At 47.2% G+C, this 26,885-nt stretch overlaps 1 protein-coding gene across 5 annotated transcripts in view; it reads left to right on the top strand.

Moving 5' to 3' along the window:
• The window catches only part of DLGAP3 (DLG associated protein 3), a 1,860,282-nt gene that overhangs the window by 1,662,154 nt on the left and 171,243 nt on the right, over positions 1-26,885 (top strand). For all 5 annotated transcript variants that reach the window (XM_069622569.1, XM_069622570.1, XM_069622573.1 and 2 more), the window contains one exon: positions 390-745. In XM_069622569.1, the coding sequence (XP_069478670.1) occupies positions 390-745 (356 nt within the window). The remainder of the gene's footprint in view (positions 1-389; positions 746-26,885) is intronic.

Genomic DNA, 26,885 nt, shown 5'->3' with positions numbered 1-26,885 from the left:
GGGACTACAATTTGCGTGCATATACTCAATCACTACACTCTACATCAACCTGTGACCAAGGTGTACCTGTCAAAGTGCACAGGTCATGATGGTTCGAGAACAAGAAAACCACAGAAGGCCAGATGGGGTTACAAAGTGTTTAGGCCCTGGTAGAAAGTCTGATGGTCCAAATTTGATTAGTTAGAAATCTGTTTTGCAAGGTGAGGCCCTGAGAATGGAAGTTTAAATCATCCATGGGTCTTTCTGACATCACAAAATGTATGCAAACGTGATGTGTCCACAAACACTTTGAGTGAACTACGTAATGTTGACTCTTGCTTCATGGTAAGTTTAAAAAACAAATTAATTGGAATGTACATAAACCCCAAATTGCAACTTTTTCATGGCAGCCTTCAGTTACAGGAAAGCTCCGCCTCCTATTCCACCACGCCTCATTTCCAAGCCTATCATCTCGGTCACGGCCCAGAGCAGCACAGAGTCCACGCATGAGACCTATCTGCACAAAGAGCCCACCAGGGTACCTCAGTGGTCCAAAGATGCCAAAGGACATAGCAACTCTGCCGAGAACCTGGAGACAACAACAACGACGGCAACAAAGGCAAGGGGACTGTCATTGGATTTGTCTTCTGTCCAGCACCGAGCCTCCCCAAAACCCGCCACTGTGATACCCAAAGTCGTCCCATCGCGGGAAGATCTCAAATCAGGACTGCGACAAAGAAAGTGGCGCCCGTCCATTGGAGTCCAGGTATGTTACACTAGCTTTATACTGTTCTTTCAAAGTCACTGTGCATCATTAACTTATATTGTGCCATTTCATGTTTCTTTCTTCTACTAAAAATACTTCTGTGCAAGATTTATATGTTTTATTCATAAGAACATGGAGGAAATGTGGTCTTGTGATTAACTTGTCAACTTTCTAATGAGGAGACCAGAGCTATCATCCAGGATTCCTCACTTGATTACATTCTATAATCCTGGACAAATACATGTATCAACCAGTGGCTCATTCTCTTACCAGTAGAAATGCATGATTTCACCCTTACCCACAATGAACAACATATCAGTTATGGGAGACAACTACTGAGCCTTCCTCAACATTTGAACACACTATCACTTGCAGGAGACGAGCCCTAAGACCTCAACAATTGGGAACATTTCAGACAATGAATCAAGCCCTAGCCTATAGGAATACAACAACTAAACTCATAAGTGATAACGGCCCCAGCCCTCACCTATTGGAATAATAACACATCCCTCATAGGAAACAACCACAGACGCCCTAACCAACTGGAAGAATACTAGATCGTAGGGAAGATCCATTCTACCTCTTAATTATTCTGAACCTGCTACATGACACATACATAACAACACTGCAGCATTAGTAGAAAACATATCCAGCCTTTGTCTAAAGAGGGTATCACATCACTCAACAGTGACAATCACACCATCCCTAACGTTTTTTAATGTTACCGCTTTACTCAAAGTCTACAATTACTCCAGCCACGGCTATAGTACTAATACCATACAGCTCTTAGAAGAAAATTAATCAACATCCGTCTATGGAAATAGTTCCACATCACTCATGGGAGAGAATTAATGAAGAACAGACCAAGGAATATTATCACATCCCTCAATGGAGGCAGTAACTCCAGCACTAGCCTATAGGAATCAAAGAGCATCCCTCAGAGGAGACAATCATGCTAGTCCAAATCTACTTGAATACTACCATATCACTTAATGGTCTATAGGAATAATAACTTCAGACTCATTGAGCCAATCATGCCAGCCCAGCACTATTGAAATAAAACAACATCACTGACAGACAATGGTCCAGATTCTTAAAAAGTGGTGCAAGAAGAAATGTGCAGATTAACTATTTTTCCTTGCGCCACTTTAAGAAATGACCAGGTCACTTTATTCTCAAAGGTAACCTGCGCATTTCTTGAGAGCTCTACTGCGGTGGTCATCCCCCTTGCATAAATTATTGTTGGTAGTGAGTTCCCCACACTAAAGTTTTACGGGCACCCAGCGTGCTGGGTGCACATTTCACAGTGATAGGCCTAAAGAACATGTTATTGTAAACGCTTAACAAAAAAATAAAAACATTGTTTTCCGTTTGGGGGATAGCAATGCAAGTGTAACATAAATAAAAATGCATGACAGGGTTAAAAATGACCCTGTCATGCTTTGCACTTCCCCCGGAACCAGTTCCCGACAGGCGTAGGGGAATGGATCTCGCTTCTACGCATTTCAAGATGCATCCCATTCGTGAATCGGTTGCGCATTGAAACACTCAAGAACACCCCCTTTTCTGCGCAAATGGAGAGTGAAAGGGAACATTCAGATGCTCTTTGAGAATAGGGTGCAGTTATTTTTAGCACAAGTGATGAGATATGTGATGTAAATTGTAAAATAGTTTCTACTGTACATAGTTTAGATTACCAGTGCTTCTGTGACTCATTCTGATATGGAACACCCTGCCCTTGGTAGCAATAAAAATGTAGTTACACTAGAATGTTGTTGTAAGAACTGTGGCAGTTCAAGGGATGGCCAGAGAGGGAGAGCTGCAACCTTACCGAAGTCCCTGAAAAAAGCTTCATCAACTCATCCTGCTGTGTGGACATTACTCAAATATTATACTGGCAACGAGGATCGATCATTATCGGGGCTGCATCTGACGTAGGCATGGTCTAAATGAACCCCTACCAATCCAAGGTACATGCAAGTGAATGAGTGACCATCGACCGCCGACACCTATGTGAGTATTGGGAGTGCCATGGCCTTGATGCCCGGCATGAATGCGAGCGTCTGAAATATACCATCTTTGGCAAACCGGGTGTGAACGCGAGCACGTAAAGGCCTGCTGCGTTTCAAGAAGTGAGTGCGCGATGCACCCTGTCCGGGGAAGCTGCGACAGCGGAGGGCCTCTGCCGCACAGCACACCACCATTGGAGGAAGGACCATACCGAGGTGCATACACGTCCATCGTCCATTTTGGTAACTGTGGTTACCGTATAAACAATATCGCAGGGCCATCCCTTGCAAGCTCTGTCGGCAATGTGCGCTCTGTTAGACCAGTGGAAGTAATTGGGAAAGCGCTTGCACGACGTGGACCAAGTAGATATACAGAAGACATTTAGTTATTGACAATTGTTTGTTTTACTAAATAAATACAAGCACACAATAAGCCTCACACCTGAGGAAAACAAGGAAACGCAAGTTACTGATCAAACCATCACTGCTCTTGGAAGTGGGGCAGTACCTCATCAAAATAACTGTAAATATAGCAGTGTTCTGACACCATGGCAAATATACCAGGTCCGGTGATATTCCTTCCCCAGGGATGTGGTGAACCAAGAATCAAATGGAAGGAATGAAAATTAGATTTTTTGAAATTTACCTTGGCTCTATATGGTACGAATTATTCAGTGGACAGAAAAGATGCCTTGTTGTTTCACTGTATTGGACAAGGCGGACAGGAAGTGTTAAAAAGGTTGCCAGATACACTATAAGAAGAAGGTCACATGCTAAATGCATTTGATGTCAGCATTTTGAAATTAGATAAACACTTTGAAGTCAAATAAAATATAATTTTAGCGATATATAGGTTTGGCACTAGAGAGCAGAGAAAGGGTGAGACAATAGAAGAGTTTCTAAGATCCTTAAGGGGTCTGGCTGTAAAGTGCCAATTCAAGTCCTCTCTAATGAAGAACACTTGAGAGATCAACTCATAATAAAATGCACAACGGGTAACATTCAAAAGGTACTATGGAAAGAAAAAGACCCAAACTTGGGAGCTATGGCGATAGCAAAGCACGTTGAACATACCTCATTGGCACAGGAAGGAAGGACTCTCAAAATTGACAAAAATAATTCTGGAGAAGGAACAGAGACTAGCTTTGGCAAGAGCTAAAAGAATAACAACAAAGCTGCATGGAGGGTTATAACTCTCAATAAGAAGGGTTCCGAAGAATTCAGCTTCCATGGAAGGGGTCTTCAAGCATTCAACAGAGGAGGAATGTCATGCTTTCAAGCACATAAAGGAACATTTAGGGGGCGCAATTCAAGAGGAGGTGGTGGATGTTACAGATGTGGCAATATCAATCATTTCGCCAGCGACAAAAAGTGCATGGTGTGAGAAACCTGAAAGTGTCTCACCCGCCCGTCTCTGGGGATCTGTCATCCAGGTAGCCAGGACATGGCCATCGCTTTTGGATCCAGTTCCAGGAGGTGGACCAGTGCAGAAGGATCACCTGGATGGGGGTTGCTCTGGGAATGGAAGTGGGACACTGGAGGGTCAGAGGAAGGAATCTCCTTGTAACACCCTTTCCCCCTCCTACCAGGTAGGATACTGTGATGCTGGAAATGCATTGGAGGGACAGGGCCTCCGTATCCTTGTCCTTTACTGCTTTTTATCGTGTGTTCTGTCGTGTTTTCCGCGCAGGAGTTTATGTGAGACTCCTGGTGGTGCAGCTCTCTCTCTTTTGGTTTGGTGAACGGACCCGTGGGATACCCTTATGGCACCCATGGGTGGGGGTACACCCCTGTGCCCCTAGTGTATGTTTTTGGGCACCTGCGGGTGGCCCGCAGAGCAGGGTATGGGCTGGTGGCAGCTCCATGCTGAAGTTGACAGGTGCGCGGAGTATCCTCCATTTTGGGATACCCCGGTCCTGCCATTGGGATCAGTTGATTCCTGATGGAAAACAAGATGGCCCGGTGGCTTCTTGCTTTCTATTACCCATTACCTTGTTTTCCCAAAGTCCTGGGAAGCCCTGACTCTGTCCCTTCCCCCTGACTGGCTGATGGGTGGAAGTGCCATATATGGTGTTGTTGTGAAGGCCCGGCCAGACTAGCTGGAGCCTTCCCAGTGATGTATGTTGTGGGTACCTCCTGTGGATGGGACCTGGGTGAATAGAGTGTGTGACGAATATGCATTCTGTGTTGTGGATGTCTAGTATCTGGTGGTTGACACAATGACTGAGACAGCCCTGCCCGAAACCGGTATGAATGCAGCTTGGAGTGTTGAATAATTCGGTACTTGTCCCAATACACATAACTTGTTGTGAGTGTCTGGAGAGAAGTGAATGACCTGAATACCTCGTGCGCCTGATTGGCTGCCTGACTGCCTGAATGCCCTTAGTCGTGATTGGATGCTTGAGTGTGACCCAGCAGAATGAATGAGAGATCAACAGTATATCTGGGGACCTCTCACTGCTAGGAATCGTGTTCAGAAGCTGAAGTCCACTACGACGAGTAACTGGAGTAACTGAAGCTTGACCTTGAAGCCCTGCTGGACGAGAAGAATTGCTGTTGCTCTCCTTCACAATCCGAAAGCTGCTGTGCCTCCAAGGACTGACCCAGAGAGGACCTGGTAAGGCGCCCTCTTCCCGAGCTACGAGGGACCATCTTGCACAGCTGATCTTTGCCAAAGCTCCCTGGTAGACAGACCTACGACAGGCTGCCGACCCGAGATGGGGACTGCTGCGGAATCTCAAGGAGAAGCACTCGGACTGTTGTCCGCCATTGTCGACGACCGTCGTCGCCGACCGGAACCGCCGTGCTCCCGTTTGCCTAAGAAATTCATTTGATTATCGGATGCTCTCGTCTGCATCGTCGCCCGCTTTATTCCGCTGGAGAAGGCCCGACTGTCGACACGCCGAGGAGCATCCGCCGGTGGGTTTCCCGCCACCTGAGGACCACAGAGACGCCGACGACTGAACGCCCTTGCTGGGCCACAGTTCTTCATCATCTCTTTGCGGTCCAGAACTATCGTCACCGAGGTGCCCCGCATGCTTCTTCTTTGCAGGACGCCAACGCTCTGTCGTCGACGAGCACCGCTCGGAACGAAGCTGCCACTTCACTGCCGTAGTTCAACCTGTTCGCCGTCGGACGTTTGACGACCCGTGACTCCTGCCTTAAAAGGAGGGCACTCCAGAAGGGCCGTTGATTCCCCGACACCGAACGCCAAGTTCCCCCGACGCCTCTCGACGATCCGTGGCTCCTGCTTTAAAGGGAGGCACTCAAGAAGGATCGGTCGACGCATCTGCGGAGAACTCTACTCCACCAGGTACATTGGGCGGGTAAAACCTTAATAGGAGGAAATAAGATTATTGAACATTACATGGACTGGGCTTGTGTTATATATCTTTATTTTACAGGTTGCCCAGGTGGGGGGATCTCCACACAGAACTGTGCCTAGTGGTAGGGGTCAGAATTCTGCCTATTGTTTCAACCACCTTGTGTTACTTCCTATCTCTATTGCTGGTTTCCTCGTTATTGATCTATGTGACATTTTAACCGTACAGTTGATGTACTTTAATGAGATTGGATAACATTGGTGGTACCACTTTAGAATTGTATATATTTATCATTAATGTCTTCCGAGTACAAAGTGCGTTATTGTGATCGTGTACATACCTTTGAATATTAATTATATAAAGACTGTGTTTTCAGTAATACAGTTTATGGACATTCCTTTGTGGGGGTTCGGGGACTACACTGTACTTAAGAACCAGCCTGCATCACCTCCTGAGAAGCTAGGCCTTGATTGCTCGTCCATTGCTACTGTAATAGAGAATCTTGGCTGGGGTCTTCTGTGCCTCTCCTCTACCATATAGAGAGCGGAAGCACAGACACCCCCTACCAGTCTTTACAGATACCTAGGAACTCAGCCCCCCACCCCCTTTCCCGACACAAACACTGTTTCACGGACAGCTCACTGTGAGAGAACACGGACTAACAGCCGAGTCGTATACCTGACATGTCCAACACAAGGGTCAGGCAGAGTCAGGCAATTACTAATCATTACACACACCTGACTTCCATCACACTTCCCCAAACAGACAAAAGGCGGCGCACGAAAGCACATTCTGAGCAAGGCAAAACACATGAAGATGCAGCAGTTCCGTGGTGGCAGTTTAAAACAAGGAGAAAGACAGCGAGACTAGAAAGGTATGCAAGGAGGGAACTGGACCTCGGAATAAGAAAAATAAGACGGAAATTAAAGCTGAAGAAAGGTGCATTGTGTTTCGAAGGTACCCGGGACTGTCCCGCATCAATAGCCGAGGCGGGGAGGAGCATTTGCCACTGTGGTACTGTCCTTGGCTCCTACAACAAAACCGCTCCAGTAATGTCAGCACAGCCGGTGAGTCGGGGAGACTGATAGAAGACCAGCCTGTGTTAGAACCAAGGTTGCAAGCAACAACATTGTATGAAGAAATATGAAAAGAACAGAGTCTAAGGCATATGTGATGAGCGACGCAAATATAATTGAATATCCAAGGAGTGACTGAACTTTTGAAACAAAGGTAGATGCCATATACAGAGTGGTCCAGCACCACGTGGGTGCTCATTCAAAGGTCTCTGTTAGGCATCCAACTGAGAGTGTAAAATTGTGAAATGTGAAATCGAAGTGGTCCTGCAACAGGTCAAGCCAAACCCTGCGCAAATTCAAACATTTTCAATAGCTAATACGAACTGTAATTGGTCTGAGACTGGCTGAGGGAGACTAATTGTGCAAAAGGGATCTGAAACCGGCTGAAGGGGATCCGGGGTGAACCGTGAGTCATCTGAGAAAAGATATTCTATTAGCATTGGAGAAGAGGATCTGAGACCAGAAGAGGGGGATCCAAACTAAAGATTGTGATAGAAAAGGGACCTGAGCCCGGCTGAGGGGGATCCAGGGTGAAGAGTGAATCGCCGGACTTGAATATTTGTAAAGGAACTTTTCGTTATTTTGGTACATCAGGCCCTCTGAATCAAGAGACCTTGATAACTTAAGCAACTTGGGCACAGAAGGCACTGGTGTTGGTAATGGAACTGTGTCCTCGTGCCGCAGAAGTCCAAGAGCGTGAATACACTCTTACCCATCTCAGCCCCTCCCCATTCCCTCTCCTGCTCAATGTTGTTTTCCAACTGTAAATATTCATTGTACTATGTAACTCAGTTTTTCTGCTTGTAACAGCGCCACGATGCCTCTGGGCTGCTGCACGCTCTATAAATTTAAATAAATAAATAAGTAAATGCTCGAGTGAACCGCCTTGTCCCATACTGAAACCGGCCTGAACATCCTGACTTATCATTTTGTGAACACTTCTTTCTTTTTCATGAAAATTTCCCCACACTATTTGTAAATTAGCGATAAAGATTGGCAATAGGTTTTTTAGTATAGGTCCCATTTATTTTGACGAGACTCCACTAGGAACGCATTATTATTTGATGGTCGTAGCTTTCTCCCATCTTTAGAATTACATTTAGATAGGCGTTTATCACACAATTGATAAAGTTCAATAAACACCCTTGAACTGTAGTCACTTGTGTCTGTCTTACTTTGATACCATGCCTTCCTTACAATGCCCAGATTTGTAGAATGTAGACAATGTAGTAGAAGGGGACATATATCTAAATGTTGTAAGTTCTTCAATATTGAAATGGGAAGTTTTGAAGTAGATGGTGAGGATGATGATGTTGAGGTGTGTGAATGGTTCAACATCACACATGTTAGTGATACTGTTTCTGCAATGAGTGAAATCAAGGTCAAGAAGCGCAGAGCTATTATTGGCATGAATGGGACGGCAATTGAAATGTTAGTGGACAGTGGGGCAGATTACAGGTTGACAAGTAAGAGGTCTTGGCGAGATAATTTAAAAAGCTGCCAATTGAAAGAGGGCAAAATCAAAATCAATGCTTATGGTGGAAAACCCATTGTTATTATAGGAGAACTTGATGCTGAAGTGAGCTTCAAAGAGCAAATGGTTAAGTCCAAAGTGTATGTCACTGATATAGGTGGAAACGTACTGTCATGGACATGTCAAGCGCAGTTGGGGATAAAATTAGATCGGAATCGAAATGAACAAGTGTATAATGAATGCAACCTTATAGATATGCACTCTGTGAAAGGAGTAGGTGAAAGTGGGGAACAGATTGTACAGAGTGACAATAGTGAAATGGAAAGGTGGGCACTCAAAGTTTTTCAGGATCGAGTTGGATGTAGGATTAAGCTGAAAATGAAGAGAGAATGTTAAAAGATGGTGTAATTGAGAAAGCAGAAGCCTCAGAGTGGGTTAGCCCCATTGTCATTGTTAAGAAGCCGAATGGTTCAATTTGTTTGTGTATTGAGCTTAGAGAAGTTAACAGAAATGTAATCACAGCGAGGTTTCCTCTTTCCAAGATTAATGAGAAGAGCACTGACCTCAATGGTTCCAATATAAACTCTTTATTAGATTTACGCACAGCCTATCACCAAGTGAAAATGCATCCTTCCTTGTATGACATCCTCACATTAATAACACATGTGGGTTTGTTCAAATGTGTCAGCATGACTTTTGGCCCTATTTCTGTGGCCATTGTTTTTCAACGTGCCATGCACAGCATTCTGGGAGGTTTGTGTGGTGTAAGGTGTTATCAGGCTGACATTTTGGTGTGGGGTGGGAGTGTCAAACAACCTGATGAGAGACTCAAGAAAGTGCTAAGTAAACTAGAAGAAGCAGGTTTGATGTTAAGCTTAGATAAATGCAAGTTCAGAAAGAGACAAGTTGATTATCTGGTCTACAGCATTTCCGGAGAGGGTTTGAGACCTAAAGCGAGCACAGTGCAGGCAATTGTGGACATACCCGCACCAACCAACAAAAATTAAGTGTCTTCATTTCTTGGTCTTATTGAGTATTATGGGAAATATTTCCAGGATTAGCAAGCAAGACCACCAATTTGAGAAAATTGACAAGAAGAGGAGTTGTGTTTGAATGGAATGAGAAGTGTGAGAAGAAGTTCAAAGTGGTAAAAGAGGACATTACAAAGGCACCCATTCTACAAGGTTTTAGAAAAGAAGCTAAGACCATAGTGTATACGAATGCATTGGAGTGCGGTCTAGGTGGTGTCTCAAGGCAGGAGGAGTGTTAAAGACAATGCACTGTAGCGTATGCTTCCTGGACCATAAAGGAGGTAGAATATCAGTATTCAGTTATTGAGCAAGAGGCTCCGGCCATTTTGTGGGCTATTTTAAAATTCAAGGTGAATTTATTTGGTAGGAAGTTTGTGGTTCGCACTGATCATAAGCCACTTATAGCCATTTTTTAAAAGAAAGGGTTTGGATGGCGTGTCCAGGTGAATTTCAAAATGGATCACAAGGTTACAGGGGTTGGAGGTTGTTGTGGAACATATGAGTGGCAAAAACAAGATAGTTGCAGATTTTTTATCCTGGAAGCCAGTGGTATCGGAAGATGCTATAGAAACATTAAGTGATGAAAGGATTAGTGACATATTTGCTGTTGAGGAATCTCTCCAGGAGGAGGAGTGGTTAGCAGCATGTGTAGAGGATGCCGATTATCAGGAAGCTATGAGGAGGACGCTACTCAAGTGGAAGGGTAACATTGAAGAGGATGTTGTGTCGAGGACAGCGAATGGTTCTACCTGAAGGTATGATGATAAAGTTGTGGAAATTGGTCATAGGTCCCACATGGGAATCAGTAGGACAAACACGCTTATCGGAATGGATTTCTGGTGGCCAGGGATGGACACATTTATTGAGACAAGAATAAAAGAATGTGAGCAATGCAGGGATAGTGACAGACAAGGTATTGAGAATGAGAGTACCCCCCATGGCAATAGCAGAAAGCCCCAAAATGATGTGGGATACAATTGCGATTGATCTGTTACGACCATTAAAGTTGCGTGGCACGCAGCAGTTGTATGTCATAGTTGTGATGGATTCGCTCACAAAGTGGCCAGAGATTGGTATAATCAAACACACCACATCCCCGGATATAATTGCATTTCTTGAAACAATATTTTGGAGGGAAGGTTAGCATGCAGTGATTGTGTCAGACAATGGTCTTCAATTTGTTTCCGGCAAATTTTGCAGTTGGTTGGTCAGGAATAAGGTTAAACACAAGAGTACAGTACTTTTTCACCCTCAAAGCAATGGGTGTGTAGAAATAATTAATAGAACACTCATGGATGGAATACGCATGGCAGTGCAATTTGGTGATGATTCAAAGAAGGAGATACGTTGGAGAGTATTTCAATATAGGAAAACAGCCCATCCCGTAAATTGGGTCACTCCCTTTGAATTGATGCGTGGTAGGAAGCCTAACAACCCGTTGATATCTGGATGGATGGGATGTGCGAAAATTATGAGTGTGGATATACCATCAGTGAGAGAGAATGTGGAACATAAGGGTGGACAGAGTAAAAGGTGGTATGATGTGAGACATGGTTGTAGTTTAAAGAATGTCAAGAAGGGGGATTAAGTAAAGAGAAAACTCACAAGGTTGACCTGAAAAACTGATAATACATTTTCCAATACCAAGACAGTGTTAGCGGATCTTGTCAATGTAGTCCGGCTGGAGGGTTTACAACTATGGAACAAGGGACGTGTTGTGAAAATGTAATGGGCCTCATTACGAAGTTGGAAGTAGCCTTACTACCTCCAAACTCGCATCCGGATCCGGCACCGCGAATGGGCAATTTCCGGGCTATTCCAGGCTATTCCAGCCCAGACGGACCTGCTAATTGTCCTTTTGCGGGTACGGCCACCAGGTCAGACCTACGAGCAGAACTCCTAGTATGGCAGTACAGTAGCAACGGTGCCGGTAGCGATACCGGCGTGGTTTGTTGCCTTACCGCCATACTTGGAATGAGGCCCAATCTGTGTGAATACCCCATAACATGTTTCCTCTTTCATGTTCAAAAGGAAGGAGGTGTGATGTAAATTGAAAAATAGTTTCCACAGTACATAGTTTATGTTACCAGTGCTTCTGTAACTCCATACCATTCTGATATGGAACACTGCCCTTGATAACAATAAGAATGGAGTTGCACTAGAATGTTGTTGTAAGAACTGTGACAGTTGAAGGGATGGCCAGAGAGGGAGAGCTGCAGCCTTACTTGAGTTCCTGAATAAAGCTTCATCAACTCAACCTGCTGTGTGGACATTTTCTCGAATATTATACTCTGCAAGCTCATCTCATCACTTACCTACGTTTTGAGAATATGACCCAATGACTCCAGGCCCAGCACTATAGGTGAAATACCACAACATTCATAGGAGACAGTAACACACGACTTAAGCTATTGGAATACTACAGGAAAAAGAATTAAGCCCTAGTCTGAAGAGCACACCACAACACTCAGAGGAGACAATGGGCCTCATTACATGGACGGCGGTAAGGCTTAACGGTCACCGTTAATGGTACCGGTGACCGTTAACCCTTACCGCCTTACTACGAGGTCCCTTTGCGGGTTGGAGACTTTAACGCCTGCTTTTTGCAGGCGTTAAAAACCAACCCGCAAAGGGACCAGGGAGCTAATTACGGTACCGCAATTTGCGGTGCCGTAATTGGCACCTTCCCCATTCCCATTATGCCCTATGGGGCAAAAATGGGAATGGGGAAGGGCAATGGGGGAAGGGGGAATTACCGCCCCACCAACCTTGGAATAGGGTGGTAATTCCCCTTTCCTCCAAGGCAGTGCCGTTATTTTACCGGCATGGACCAAGGTGCTAATAGCACCTTGGTCCACCGCCGTCCGTGTAATGAGGCCCAATGTATTCAGCCCAGAGCTATATGATAACTTGAATATGGTGTGGTTTGATCAGGGGTAGCCTAACACGCAACTGATTCTGATCCTGCCCTGCCAGTCCTTTAGTGACTCTGGTATGTTGTGAATTGATCTGTTTTACTATAATTCAATTAACTGGAGTAACAATATAGGAATTAAAAAAGAGATTTAATTTGTAAATGGGATTTTGGGACAAAGGTCTATCTGGCTTTTGTAAATGTGTGTTTGGGGGTGGTGGAAAATGCAATGATATTGATATATTAATGTTATGCCTGTTAATGTTATGTTACTAGGAATTATTCCATGCATCACTGCATTTTATGGTCTCCAGGTGCTTTGGAAGATCACCTCCAAAGGTTGGCTCTACTATGAGCTGTACCAGATTTCTTTTGTCTGGAGTTATTTGTTCCCTCCAATCGAGTCTGAGTCATAGTTTTGCCAAGTGTTTTTTATGCATTGAATTTTCTTCGTGAGGTAGTCGGCATGCCAAGGTATATGGTGGTGGCATAGTAGATTCTTGAGGAAACCAGCAATATAACTGTGGGATTCCTTTGAAGGAAGGTGAGCAGTGGTATGCTTCACCTGGTTGAGTGAAGGTACTAGAAGCATTTCTTTTCTAAGGCATTGATTTGTGATTCCAAGTACTTCCTTCTGGATCCTAAGAATATTGCTTACTTTTGAGAATTTTGGGCAGGTGCACATTACCGTCAGCCATAGTATTGATGCTTCTGGTGCAGTACTAGATGAAAAGATCAAGATGTCTGTTATGTCCAGGGTTAATTTTAAGTTGTTAATCATCATCCATATGCTTACTTGAAGAAACAGTTGATGAGAGCTGTGTTAGTGTTTTTGTTACTGGTCAATTTGAAAATTGATTTGTGTATCATCAATGTACATGCAGGAGGTGAGTCCACATTTTATTTCTAAGATCTTTGTCATATTAAAATATTAAACACAACACAAACATCAAAATAAGGTCAGTGGGTTATATCCAAACAAATCAGATGATTCCTTCCCAGTGAGGAAAGACCTAGAATAGCTCAATTCTACTCTGTGAAGTCATATATCATAATACCATCAACTATAACAAACCCTATGCAATATTGCTACCCCATGTTTTATAATGAGCTACATAAGAGGCACCATGTATGTACTAAAGAGTCGAGGTGATAGGCTCGATTTTACAGGATTCAGAAAGTTATTTTGCGAGAGTTGGATCTGAAAGGGAAAAGCAAGGTTATTTTTGTTTTATTCCGTTCTGTCCAGTATAAAAGACTGTTAGGGAGAATTCTCCAGAATGGCTAAATTCCCTTACCTACTGAGTCCCTCAGCAGCTTGGCTGGATTTTTATTTTTCACTTGGTAAGAGTGTGAGCCTTTTTTCCCACTCTTGCATGTGTTTTACTGTGTGTGTTTAAAATGTGTGTGTTCATAGACTGTGGAGCTTCACCTACTCTATAGGCATCCTCTTTTCAATGTGTGTTACACAGCACCCTTAGTGCAGTGACACAGGGTTGTCTTTTTCAGACTTCCCACTTTAAGCTCCATATTCTGGGACTGATTACTGTCTCTCAGAACATGTAAAGTGCCATTGACATTATTAGTCTTTTTAAATTCACAGACCCAGTACAAACTATCTTCTATAGAGTACTTGAAACGGTTAATAGTTATGCCTTTTAGTCTGTCTCTCATGGAACATTATTTCTTTCCCCTTTCGTTAAGATTTGGCTGGTGGCAGTGGTATTTACCCTATTTTTCCTACCACGGTCTATGTAAATATCCTTGTTACTGTTTAAGGCTAGGTTAGTAGCCTCGAACTTAAATCCGCTGGACCCCATTTACTTTTATTTGCTTCCTGCTGGGATGATTTGCCATTTCTTTTTGTAAAAGTCTTTCTCGTGTTTTGCTCTTGCTTTTTTCGCTGTCCTTTGGCAGACTTCTGCACAGAAGCCCTCCTTAGGCGCCTGAATGTCTGAGGGGGACAGGATGTGAGGGAGGGGTTTGAGACTCCCTGCACAGGTTCTCCTTGGAGACCAATGTCGCACTCTGTATGATTGGATGTGGTGACTGTCCCGCCAGGACAGCCACCCTGCTGTGTGATTGACAGCCAGGCTGTGTGAATGGGGGAAAATTGCATAAAAAGCAGGTCTGTGTGGCTTGGAAGGCAGAGTCGCCACTGGATCTAGAGAACCAAAGATTAGCTGAAGGAAGAGGACCACTACCACGACTGAACCTCCCAGTGAAGCCCTGCTGTGGGTCCGAATCTCCAAACTTCGACGACAGAGAAGATCTGCAAGGAATCTTCTTCCCTTGAGCTGGTGGGACCAACCAGTTTACTAAACACCAAGCAAGGCCTCCCTCCCCTGGTTGAATTTGCTGTGCACAGCTGCAGTGAACCGGATAGCCAGGAGGACCGGACGCTGTTTGGGTTTTAAGGAGCGCACCATTTATTTTTTGCTTTGCTCTGCTGCTGGTTTCTTCCCTGGGCAGTGCAGGACCCTCCAGTCTTCCAACTTCGTGTCAGTCCGACAGTCGCGTCAGGAACCGTGAGCCTGCAGGATCTTCCAGGAACGTCTGCCTCAGCTACAGCCTTCTTCTTCATTTAAGGTACTGTTCTAAACCGGTTGTTCGTTCCGCCCGACCATGGTGAAAGTGTTTGATATCTTTCGCCCATCTGAGGGCTTGTCCTTCTCTACTCTTTTAAATAACTTTTTCTTCGACCAACTTCGTTTCGAACTCTTGGCAAAGACTTAACCGCAAACTACTCTGAACTGTGTGAACAGTGTGAACTTCAAAGACTCTGAACCATTAACATTGGCCCAGGCCTATTGATTTGATTCCTCATTGTAGCAAGCCTTTTCTAGATTGCCCTGCCTACTTACTTGTTGGTGCTCCTTAATTTTGTATAACCTTGTCTTTCCCTCCCTTTTAAATTGCTGGAGTGCCATTTTGCTCACACTTCATTTTGAGCCTAAATTGGCCAGAATTGATTTGGAGTTGTTTAGTCTATTAAGAGTGTGATTTTTCTGCTGCTTTACTTAGTGAATTGTTTTACAACTGATGTGTAAATTATTGTATATTATTTTACTCAGAAACCTTGAGTCAGTGTTTGTATGACCATAGTAATTGCTGTCCTTTGTGTAACTATTGATACTGCTCACTTTACTCTTGGGATACGTCTGGCTGCTCAGCCATCGCTACCACTTTACTGTGTAGTACAGGCTTGTACCAAAGGTGAATTTGTACTGTAACTTTTAGTCTTAATTGTGTGTGGTGTTCCCAAAGGGTACTGCATATGATTCTACCTAACACTGGTGTACAGCGGTGAGGATCAAGTATAGTGATTACACTTAGAGTGCTGCTATTACCTTGGATCAACTAACCACAAGGCTAAACATCACTAAAAAGCAATTTTAATCATGTCTGATATGGAAAACGACAGTCAGGAGACCCTCCTTAGTTACACTGTGTATTATCTGAAAAATTGTGTAGAGAAAGGAATCTCTCTGTAAAAGGCAAAACGTCAGAATTAATTGAAAAGTTGTTAGAGAAACAAAGTCTGGGGAGTGGGTCTGAAATACCTGCCCCTCCAGCAAATGTGGAAAATGATGAGGATGATAATGTGTCTGTTATTATGGATGAGGTAGATGAGGCAGATGGGTCTCACAATGTAGGCCTTACTGCTCCTCTACCTGCTCAGCAACCTCAACCTTTGTCCAATGGGACCCCATCAGGTCCTGCACTCAGTCCTGAATTCATTGTTCTAGGAAAAGATGAGGGATGAATTCAAATTCAAACATATTAATGCTCAAACTGAACAAAAGCATCAAGAACTTAAGCTCAGAGAAATTGAGTTGAATCATGCCTTAGAAATGAAAAAGTTGTCTATTGAAAATGCTTCTCTCCGACAGTCTTCTAGGTCTTCCATTCCTAAGAGACCCTGTATGCCTAAATACATTGTTGGTATGTATGAGGCTAAGCTTGATATTTTGGATTGGTTAGCAATGTTTGAATAGAACCATGAGATTCAAGACATTATAGGGAATCATATATAGATAGCACCCATGTGCTACCAACAAGGACATCCCCAAGATTGTCCAAAGTCGCACCTGTGACTCCTCCACCTGCTGAGGCTGAGTGTGAGGTACAACCCTGTGTGGATGATCCAGTTTCTGAAGAGTTAGATCTGGAAGAAGACATAACTTTAGTTGGAGATCTGGATACTGTTTAGCATCCTGAGCTGCAGTCTTTAATGGCAGAAGGTGGACCCAACAGGGCAGACTTCAGCAGAGGACAAAGAGAGCGTCCTACTCTTGAAGGTCTTTACCTACAGGCAGCTTCTCAGCTCGATGGGCAAGAGCCTGGGAAGCATAGGTTGCACTGGGAAGATGGCCTCTTCTACAGTGAACCGACTGAGTCTATCCCTGGGGACTGCAAAAGACTTGTAGTGCCCCTAGAAAAAAAAATTCTGTTCCTACAGTTGGCCTACGAGATACCTTTGGCTGGTCATTTGAGTTTCAAAAAGACCAAGGAAAGGCTCTCCCACTACTTCTACTGGCCCTAGATGGGTTCAGAAGTTGACAAATTCTGTAGGATCTGTCACACTTGCCAAACCTCTGGCAAGAGTAGAGCCAAGAATGTGGCACCCCTGGTGCCTCTTCCAGCGGTGGGATGTTACACTCACCTGGATCCCACAGGGGCGTCGAACGAAGCTGGACTGCTGCGGTCTCCACCAGTGTGACTTGTAGCGAAGTGATGATCGACTGCACTTGCCCACTCAGTTTCGTCTGCCTGGTCCGCTAGAATATTTACCTAAAAGCAGTAAAGGGGATTAGCCACCCGTGGTAGAGAGGTTACACTAACACTATTTTCCCTGAAAACGTCCAGTATTCCCCTTCATAAAGTCTCACCTTATTGTTTGGAAGGATGAACTCTCCATCCTGTGTGGAGTGCCGGGGCGCGCAGAAGTTCAGTTACTTCACTGATCCGAAGGTATTTGGCAGAGTTCCAGACAACAATGACTCCGAGGTAAGTAGTGTGTAAACCGAATGCATAGTTCATTTAGAGTTCAAATGTCTGTTAATTCACTCTTGCTCCTTTCATACCTTTTCCCTTGCAGCGTGATCCAAGGAGTGAGTTCGCCTCGATGGATGAAGGTAGCACTTAGGTAAGAGTCAGTTAGTACCAACCACTGTCTAGCAAGTAATATTATTCAAAATGTAATTAACCAATAGTTCTCTATCTTCTTTGCAGGTGCGGCACCTTGCCGAAAATGTCTAACGTAGGATGGTGACCAGCGCTGCCTCGAGCGGTAAAATTCCGAGTAAGTATCTTGCGGTAAGTAAAAGAATGTCTTTGGCGGAACCCCACTCACCTTTTGTTTGTTCTTGTCTTTTCAGATGCTGATTTTTCAGGCGGCGATTCAACGGGTGTTGCGCCGGGTCGTGGAGATGCTCCGAAGACAGGTGAGTATGGCGCGGCGCTGCAGCTGGCAATGCGACGTGGTTTATTTTAATGTCTTTTTCCTTTATCCACAGGTGCGGCTGCTCCAGGAAAAGATGATGACCAAATGGAAATCTCCTTGTTCTAACCTTCTCTTCTTCTTTCCTTTTCTCTAGGATCGGCTCCGGACACCAGACGGGTGTGGCTGTAGACTGGATGCTGGACTGCAGACACATTGAGCGTTACGCTGCTAAGATGCAGAATAACGCGAAGCGTGTGCTGCTCTTCGGGCGTGGTTTAAATAGTATCAAAAAAGTAGTTCCCAGGTAAGAAGTTCCAGTACCACACCCAAGCAGCAAAATAGTACCTAAAGGAAAGTAGTCCCTTCATGGCCTCATGATGGCATGTACATGAGTTCTTTGCAGGATGACCTGCATAGTTTAAAGTTGGCAATATGAGCCTGGTGCCTACGGCGCCAGGACTGAACCCATATAGTCCCTGAAGAGCAGAGGTTATAGAAGGAACAAGTTAATTACCTGTAACAGTTGTTCTCCAGCATGGGTCTGGCATGGATTCACATGCTCATGAATATTCCCCGTCGTCAGGCTGGGAATCCTCGGTAAAGAAAAAATCTGTATCAGTTTTGTTTCTGATCTGTCTTTCTTAGTAGTAACCAATCACTGACCTCTGGGTCATACTGCCCCCAGCCAATGACTGCCCTCTCCCTAAGCCCCGCCTCTGGCAGCCATCCTCAGATTTGGTAGCACGCCAAGTGGCAGTATGACCAAGTGAAGAGCCGCAGAGGGGTAGGTGGGAGGGTTCGCATGTGAATCCATGCCAGACCCATGCTGGAGAACAACAGTTACAGGTAAGTAACTTGTTCCTTCTCCAGCATGGGGTCTGGCATGGATTCACATGCTCATGAATAAAAGAATACATAGCAGTATACACATGCACAACCACGGGAGGTGGCAACAGGCTCAACATCAAGCAATACAACAACTCAACTTTAAGCATCTCTTACCTCCTCACCAGGCTCACCTTACAGGAACAGGTTGCGCAGCACTGCTTGGCCGACCCTGGACTCCTCTCTGGAGTCCCGATCGACGCAGTAGAATCTTGTGATGGTGTGCGTCAACCTCCACGTAGCAGCCCTGCAGATGTCCAGCAGGGGCACATCAGATTGGAACGCCGTGGTAGCAGCGATCGCTCTGGTCGAATGGGCTCTCGGACGGCCGGGCAGCGGTCGGTTTGCCAACCGGTGACAATGCATGATGCAGCCGGAGAGCCATCTGGAAATGGAAGTCTTCGAGAGAGCCTTCCCTTGATTCACAGACCCAAAGTTCACAAATAGTTGTGCCGTCTTCTGAAAACTCTTTGTGCGGTCCACGTAGAACTTCAGCGCTCTAGCTACATCCAGCGAGTGCAAAGTCCTCTCGGCCGGCGTCGAAGGCGACGGGAAGAAAACTGGTAACACCAAGGGCTCGTTGAGGTGGAAGTTCGACGGCACCTTGGGCATGAAGGAGGGGTGCGTCCTCAGCACTACCCTCATGTTATGAAAAGTCAAGTATGGAGGCTTGCAAGATAGGGCCTGAATCTCTCCCACTCGTCATGCAGAGGAGACAAGGAACGCTGTCTTCCATGACAGGAACTTCAAAGGCACCAAATGCATAGGCTTGAATGGGGGTCCCATGAGCCTGGTCAGCACCACATTAAGCTCCCACGCCGGGGCAGGGGCCTTCACCGGCGGGAATGATCGGAATAGTCCCTTCATAAATTCCTTTACCAGGTGATGAGACCACAAGGACACCTGTCCCGTAATCCTGGTATATAGGGAGATGGCAGCCAGATGTATTTTTATGGAGGCGTGAGCCAGTCCAGCTTTGGCCAGCAACAGCAGGTACGGTAGAACTTGAGGGGCCGTAATCCGTAGAGGGTTAATCTTCTGTGCACGGCACCAGACAGAGAACCTCTTCCATTTATGACCGTAACACTTGAGAGTTGAGGACGCCCTGGCCTTTGCAAGAACCTCTCTGCAATCAGCTGGGATATCGTACCCTCCAAACTCTAGTGCTGCAGGAGCCAGGCCTGCAAGTTCAGCGACTGTGGGTTGTGGTGTAGAATGGCGCCTCCTTCTCTGTAGAGAAGACCCGCGTCCGCCGGCAGCCTGACTGGTGGGGACGTTGACAAGTCCAGGAGGTCCGGGAACCAGACCTGCCTCAGCCACGCCGGTGCGACGAGGATCATCCTGCACCTGGACTTCTTGAGCTGGCTGATGAGGCGGTACAGCAACGGCAATGGAGGGAACGCGTATAGAAACAGGGCGTCCCAAGGGAACGAGAAAGCATCGGCCATGCTCCTCGGCTGTGGGAACCTGCTGGCAAACCTCTGGCACTTGGAGTTCATTGCCGTAGCGAACAGGTCGCTCTGGGGTTTGCCCCATCGTTGGAAGAGTCGATCCACTTGATCCTGGCACAGTTCCCACTCGTGGCACGAGCGCAGCTCCCTGCTGAGTGAGTCGGCGATGGTGTTTTTTATTCCTGCCAGGTGGAAGGGAACCAGAAACATCCCCTGGGCGACGGCCCAGTGCCACAGATCCTGGGCCTCCTTGCATAGGGATGGGGATCTGGTGCCCCCCTGCTTCCGTATGTAGAACATCGTGGTGGTGTTGTCGGTGAAGATCCTCACCACTTTGTCCTTGAGGGACGGGAGGAACGACTTGAGCGCCCAGAACACTGCACGGAGCTCCAAGATGTTGATGTGAAGAGACCTCTCCTGGGGGAGCCAAAGGCCTCTTGCGTGGAGATCTCCGGTGTGGGCCCCCCAACCCTCCAGAGAGGCGTCCGAAGTCACCGTCTCCTGAAACGCCGGGGTTTGAAAGTCCGTGCCAGTCGTGAGGTGAGCCCGGCTGCCCCACCACAGGATCGCCCGACGGAACTCCTTGTCGAGGGGGATCCTGTCCTCGAAGCAGCCCCTCGCCTAAAACCAGCGGGCGTCCAGGAACTCCTGTAGCGGACGCATCCGAAGTCTGCAAAGGGGTACAAGGCAGATGCATGAGGACATAATCCCGAGAAGGCACTTGATGGACCTCACCCTGGCCACGTCCGTGGCTAACAGGCGCCGTACCTTGCCCAGGATGGTCTTGGTACTCTCCTCTGAAGGGGAGGCCAATTGCTCCACTGTATCGAGCTTCGCCCCAAAAAACAGTGCTACTTGCGATGGAACCAGGTGGGATTTGGGGTAGTTGATGGAGAACCCCAGCTCCGTGAGCAACCGAACGGTCCTCGCCGTATGATCAACGGCGAGTTCCCTTGACCTTGCCCGGATTAGCCATTTGTTCAGGTAGGGGTAGACGTGGATCCCCTGCAGGCGCAGCCGGGCCGCCACTGGTGCCAGGCACTTGGTGAAAACCCTGGGTGCCGAAATTTAATCCGAACAGTAGGGCTCTGAATTGGTAGTGGCGTCCTTGAACCACGAACCTGAGGAACTTCCTGTGCCTTTTTAGAATGGGGATGTGGAAGTAAACATCCCCAGGTCCAACGACGATAGGAAGTCGCGTTCCTCCAGCTGTCCCAGAACGTGCTGGAGGGTGACCATCCTGAATTTCTGCACCTTGATGTATTTGTTTAACCGATGCAGGTCTAGGATGGTGCGCCAACCGCCTGTCTTCTTTCTGACGAGGAAGTACCTTGAGTATACTCCGTAGCCCCGGAGCCTCCTGGGGATGAGCTCAATGGCACCTTTCTTGAGCATCGCCTTTACCTCCAACAGCAGTTGAGGGACGTGATTCTCCTTCCTGGCCACGGGAGGAATGCAAGGGCACTTCTTTAGGAATTCCAGCGAATGCCCGGCCAGGGTATCCAACACCCAACAATCGGTGGAGATGGACTACCACACCCTGATGAACTTCGTCAGCCGGCCTCCCACTGGGGTGCTTCGGTGGGGGCCCGACAACCCGGCCGGGTCAGTCGTGCTTGGAAGCGGCCTTGCCGCCTTGGCCTCCTTGGTGATGACGGCGGGAACCCCCTTGCTTGCCGCAACCTCTGTAGGCCTCCTGGGAAGAGGAGCTGGCCGCCTGGCGGTAGGTGGAGGAGCCACCGCTGGATCCTTTGGAGGCACCCTGTCTAAAGGGCCGTCGCTGCTGAAGCACCCCAAGGGCCCGGGCCGTCTCCGAGTCGTTCTTGATGGCCTGTAGAGACTCATCCACCGCCTTACCAAAGACGTTGTTGCCGTTAAACGGCATGTCCAACACTCTGGTCTGAACGTCCTGGCAAAAGTCTGTCGCCTTGAGCCATCCTCGTCATCGGAGGCAAACTCTGTTGCCCAGTTGGAAAAATCCGGTATTGGCAATGTCCGTTGCCACTGTAATGGCGTGATCAGACGCCACCTCGCCATCCTGCAGAATTTCTAGGGCCTCCGCCCTTTTGTCATCAGGCAGGAAATCTAGCAGGGGAGCTATCTTGAACTAGAGCTCCCTGTCGTAGCGGGCCACGATCGCTAAGGCATTGGCCGCCTTAATCGTCGTTGCCGCCGACAAGATGACTCGTCGTCCCATAGAGTCCAACTTCTTACCCTCGCTGTCCGGCGGGGAAGTGGAAGTTGAAGCCACCGCACCCGCTGCCTTCTTCTTAGCCACTGCCGAGACGACAGAGTCCAGCGTGGGCTGGGCCCTGAGGCACAAGGGGGTGGCATCGGGGACTCGGTACTTCTTCTCGTACCTGTCCCTCTTGGCGGGTGTCGTGGCACCGAGGACACCGTGTCTTGAGGACAGCAAGCCCCTCGTCCCTGATGTCGTCGAGTAAAGGCACCGCGAGGACCGTCTTCCTCTTAGCCTCTCCTTGTTGGTACAGAAACCCCTCCTTATTCTGTTCTTCAGGGCAGAGCTGGAAGAGCTCAGATGCCCTGGTTATCATGGCGTGGAAAGAGTCAACCTCGTCGGCTGGGGACGCTGCGGGGGGGGTGATGACGGATGTCTGCTGTGTCATCGCCGCCGTCATCGTCCGTCGCCGTATCCTCTCCCGAGGAGGGGGATGAGGGGTCCACCGGTCTCGCAGGCACGAAGGGCCGAGCGGGGGGGACTCTCCTCCGCTTGTTCGGAGGGCTTCCCGACGGGCCTGGTTCTGGCTCCTCCGTCGGGTGCGTGGTAATCTCGTCCTTATCTCGGTACATCAGGATTGGATTGCCAACAAAATGGCCGCCGAGCTATCTTGGGGCTCGGGCAATGACTGCGCCGGACGGGACGGATGGGATGGCCGCTCCACTGGGCCCTGTTCGTCGTCGTCGTCGCTATCTTCGATCACGTCAGCAGGGACCGTCCCCTGGGATCGAACCTTCTCGAACCTCTCGTTGAGGTTTATGAACCTCTCGTTGAGGCCTATGGACCTTTTGTTGAGGCCCTTCTCGGTCTCCACCAGTTCCTCCTCAGAGGCTGATTCCGAGTCTGTAACGGCCACCGCCCCCCCCCTCTTTTTCAGCTGGGGGCTTCACGGGGGTCTTAGCGATGGGCTGGAAAGAGGATTCCCTCCGCGGCAGCAGGGATACTCTGGGCCCAGAGGCCGTTTCCATTGGCGTAGTCTCAGCCGGCTCTGCCAGGGTCACAGCGACCACTTCGGTAGAGGCCTTAGCTGGGTGGATCAAGGCCCTCACCACCTTAGGTGCGTCCTGGGCCTTCGTCTTGGGGGGAGGGTCAACACCTCGCTCCCCCTTCGAGATCGACAGGGTCCGCTCCAGCGGCCTACCCGGGTTCTCAGACTTCCTCTTCCCCGAACCAGAGGGCTGGCTCGTGGTCAAACGTGCCGGGGAAGTAGCGCCCTGCCTGGCAACCGAAGAGCCTGACCTTTCGGCGTACCCGGAGCCCGCGGACTTGCGGTGCTTGACCTTCTGTTGGGCCCCCGTCGCCGGGGTGCCCTCAAAGGACGTAGAAGCCCGCTCAGACTTCTTCTTCGCCTTCTCACTTGCTGTGCCCTTCTCCAGCCAGGTGGCGAGGCGGGAACGACGATCTTGTTTGGTCCGTTCCGAAAGGTTCTTGCAGAACGCACACTCCTTCTCCACGTGCGTCTTGTCCCCATGGAGGCAGTAGAGACATCACGAATGCTCGTCCTCCTTGAAAACGTTATATAATCCGCATCCAGGGCAGTTCCTGAACAGCTTGGATCCGGGCGTCGAGATCCCTTTGTCCTGGGCCATGTCCGTTGAGGTAGGCCGCAGATCTTCCGGAATCCTCCAAGAAGTGTAAACTCGACGAAAACTTCACCCTTGAGGGGCGTAGAAAAATTCCGAAACGGGTCCCCGTTATCGGAAGTAGAAATGGTGGAGGTTGAGGCTCGATTAAACCGAAAAAATGAGAAATTCTCCTGAAAAAACGTGAAAACGCAGTAACAAAACTCGAGAGCTAAACACGAGGACTCCCAACACTAGAGCGTGCAGTAAAAATCTGAGGATGGCTGCCAGAGGCGGGGCTTAGGGAGAGGGCAGTCATTGGCTGGGGGCAGTATGACCCAGAGATCAGTGATTGGTTACTACTAAGAAAGACAGATCAGAAACGAAACTGATACTGATTTTTTCTTTACCGAGGATTCCCAGCCTGACGACGGGGAAGATTCATGAGCATGTGAATCCATGCCAGACCCCATGCTGGAGAATGTCAGAACATGTGAGATCCCACATCATAGGATAGGTCAACAAGATGCTTGATCTGGGGGCTATAGAGCCCTCTAAAAGTCCATGGTCTAGTCCAGTTTTTCTAGTACCAAAGGCAGGATCCAAGGAGTTGAGAGTCTGTGTGGACTATAGAGCTCTAAATGCAGTCACTAAAACTGATGTCCATCCTTTGCCAAGGACAGATGAACTGGTGGATAAACTTGGTGCAGCTAAGTACCTCAGTATATTTGATCTGACGTCAGGCTATTGGCAAATAGCCCTGACAGACCATGCCAAGGAGAAAACTGCATTCTCAACCGCAGCAGGCCTCTACCAGTTTAAGGTTATGCCTTTTGGATTGAAGAATGCACCTGCTACATTCCAAAGGATGGTCAAACAAGTTCTGAATGGGATGGAGGACTTCTGCATGGCATACTTGGATGACATTGCAGTGTTCAGCCCTACTTGGAAAGAACATGTTGATCACTTAGGATATGTTTTGCAGACTCTTGAGCAGCCATTTAGGCAAGAAAATGTCAAATTGGTCAGAGCAAAGTGGTCTACCTTGGTCATGAGGTAGGAGGAGGTGAAATAAGGCCATTGCCTAGCAAAGTACAGGCTGTACACAACTGGCCCGCCCCTACTACTCGAACCCAAGTGAGAGCCTTCCTAGGTCTCACTGGTTACTACAGGAATTTCATTGAGAACTATGGGTCCATAGCTTCTCCTTTGAATGTAATCTCATCTCCAGAATCCCCTTAAAAGGTTAGATGGAATGAGGAGTGCACTCAAGACTTTGAAAACCTGAAGAAAGCCCTTTGTCAAGTTCCAGTCCTAAGAGTTCCTGATTACCACCAACCCTTCATTGTGCAGACAGATGCATCCAATACAGGTATAGGTGCAGTCCTTAGTCACCTGGATTAGAAAGGTAGGGTGCACACCATTTGCTTCATCAGTAGGAAACTGAAGGAACCAGAAACAAGGTGGGCAACCATAGAGCATGAGTGTTTTGCCATTGTGTGGTCTCTGAAGAAGTTTACACCATACTTGTATGGATCTACCTTTGTGATTCAGACAGACCACCAACCCTTGAGATGGTTAATGCAAATGAAAGGGTAGAACCCAAAACTTCTAAGATAGTCAATCTGCCTGCAAGGGTTTGATTTCACCATTGAGCATAGGTCAGGACGTTACCACCAAAATGCTGATTGTCTCTCTAGGATGTTTATAACCGACTAGAGTGAAGAGATTCATCCAGGAGTGGATTAAATCCTCTTGTCCCTTAGTCTGGGGGACGAGTGTTAGGGAGAATTCTTTAGAATGGCTAATTTTGCTTACCTACTGAGTCTCTCAGAAGCTTTGCTGGATTTCTAGGATTTTTTATTTTCACCTGGTAAGAGTGTGAGCCTTTTTTCCCACTCTTACATGTGTTTTACTGTGTGTGTTTAACATTTTTATGTACAAAGACTGTGGAGGTTCACCTACCACATAGGCATCATCTTTTTTACTGAGTGTTATATAGCACCCTTAGTGCAGTGACACAGGGTTGTCTTTTTCAGACTTCCCAATTTAAACTCCATATTCTGGGACTGATTACTGTCTCTCAGAACATGGAAAGTTGCCATTGACTTTATTAGTCTTTTTAAATTCAGAGACCCAGTACAAACTATCTTCTATAGAGTACTGGAAAGGGTTAATAGTTATCCATTTTTGTCTGTCTCTCATGGAAAACTGTTTCGTTCCCCTTTCCTTAAGATTTGGCTGGTGGCAGTGGTATTTACCCTATTTTTCCTACCGCTGTCTATGTAAATAGCCTTGTAACTGTTTTAAGCTAAGTTAGTAGCCTCGAACTTAAATCCGCTGGACCCCATTTCCTTTTATTTGGTTCCGGCTGGGTTTATTCACCATTTCTTTTTGTAAAGGAATTTCTTGTGTTTTACTCTGTGCGCCAAAGCAGGTTTGGTTCCTTTGTTCGCCGTCCTTTCACAGGCTTCTGCACAGAAGCTCTCCTTAGGCGCCTGAATGTCTGAGGGGGACAGGATGTGAAGGAGGGGTTTGAGACTCCCTGCATAGGGTCTCCTTGGAGACCCATGTCGCACTCTGTATGATTGGCTGTGGTGACGGTCCTGCCAGGACAGCCATCCTGCTGTGTGATTGACAGCCAGGCTGTGTGAATGGGGGAAAACTGCATAAAAAGCATGCCTCTGGTGCTTGGAAGGCAGAGTCACCACTGGATCGAGAGAACCAAAG

This window comes from Ambystoma mexicanum, chromosome 11 (assembly GCF_040938575.1).
Source record: "Ambystoma mexicanum isolate Mex_15411 chromosome 11, UKY_AmexF1_1, whole genome shotgun sequence".
In the NCBI taxonomy this organism is placed as follows: domain Eukaryota; kingdom Metazoa; phylum Chordata; class Amphibia; order Caudata; family Ambystomatidae; genus Ambystoma; species Ambystoma mexicanum.
Note: the sequence above shows the minus strand (reverse complement) of the source record. Positions and strands in the feature narration are given on the sequence as shown.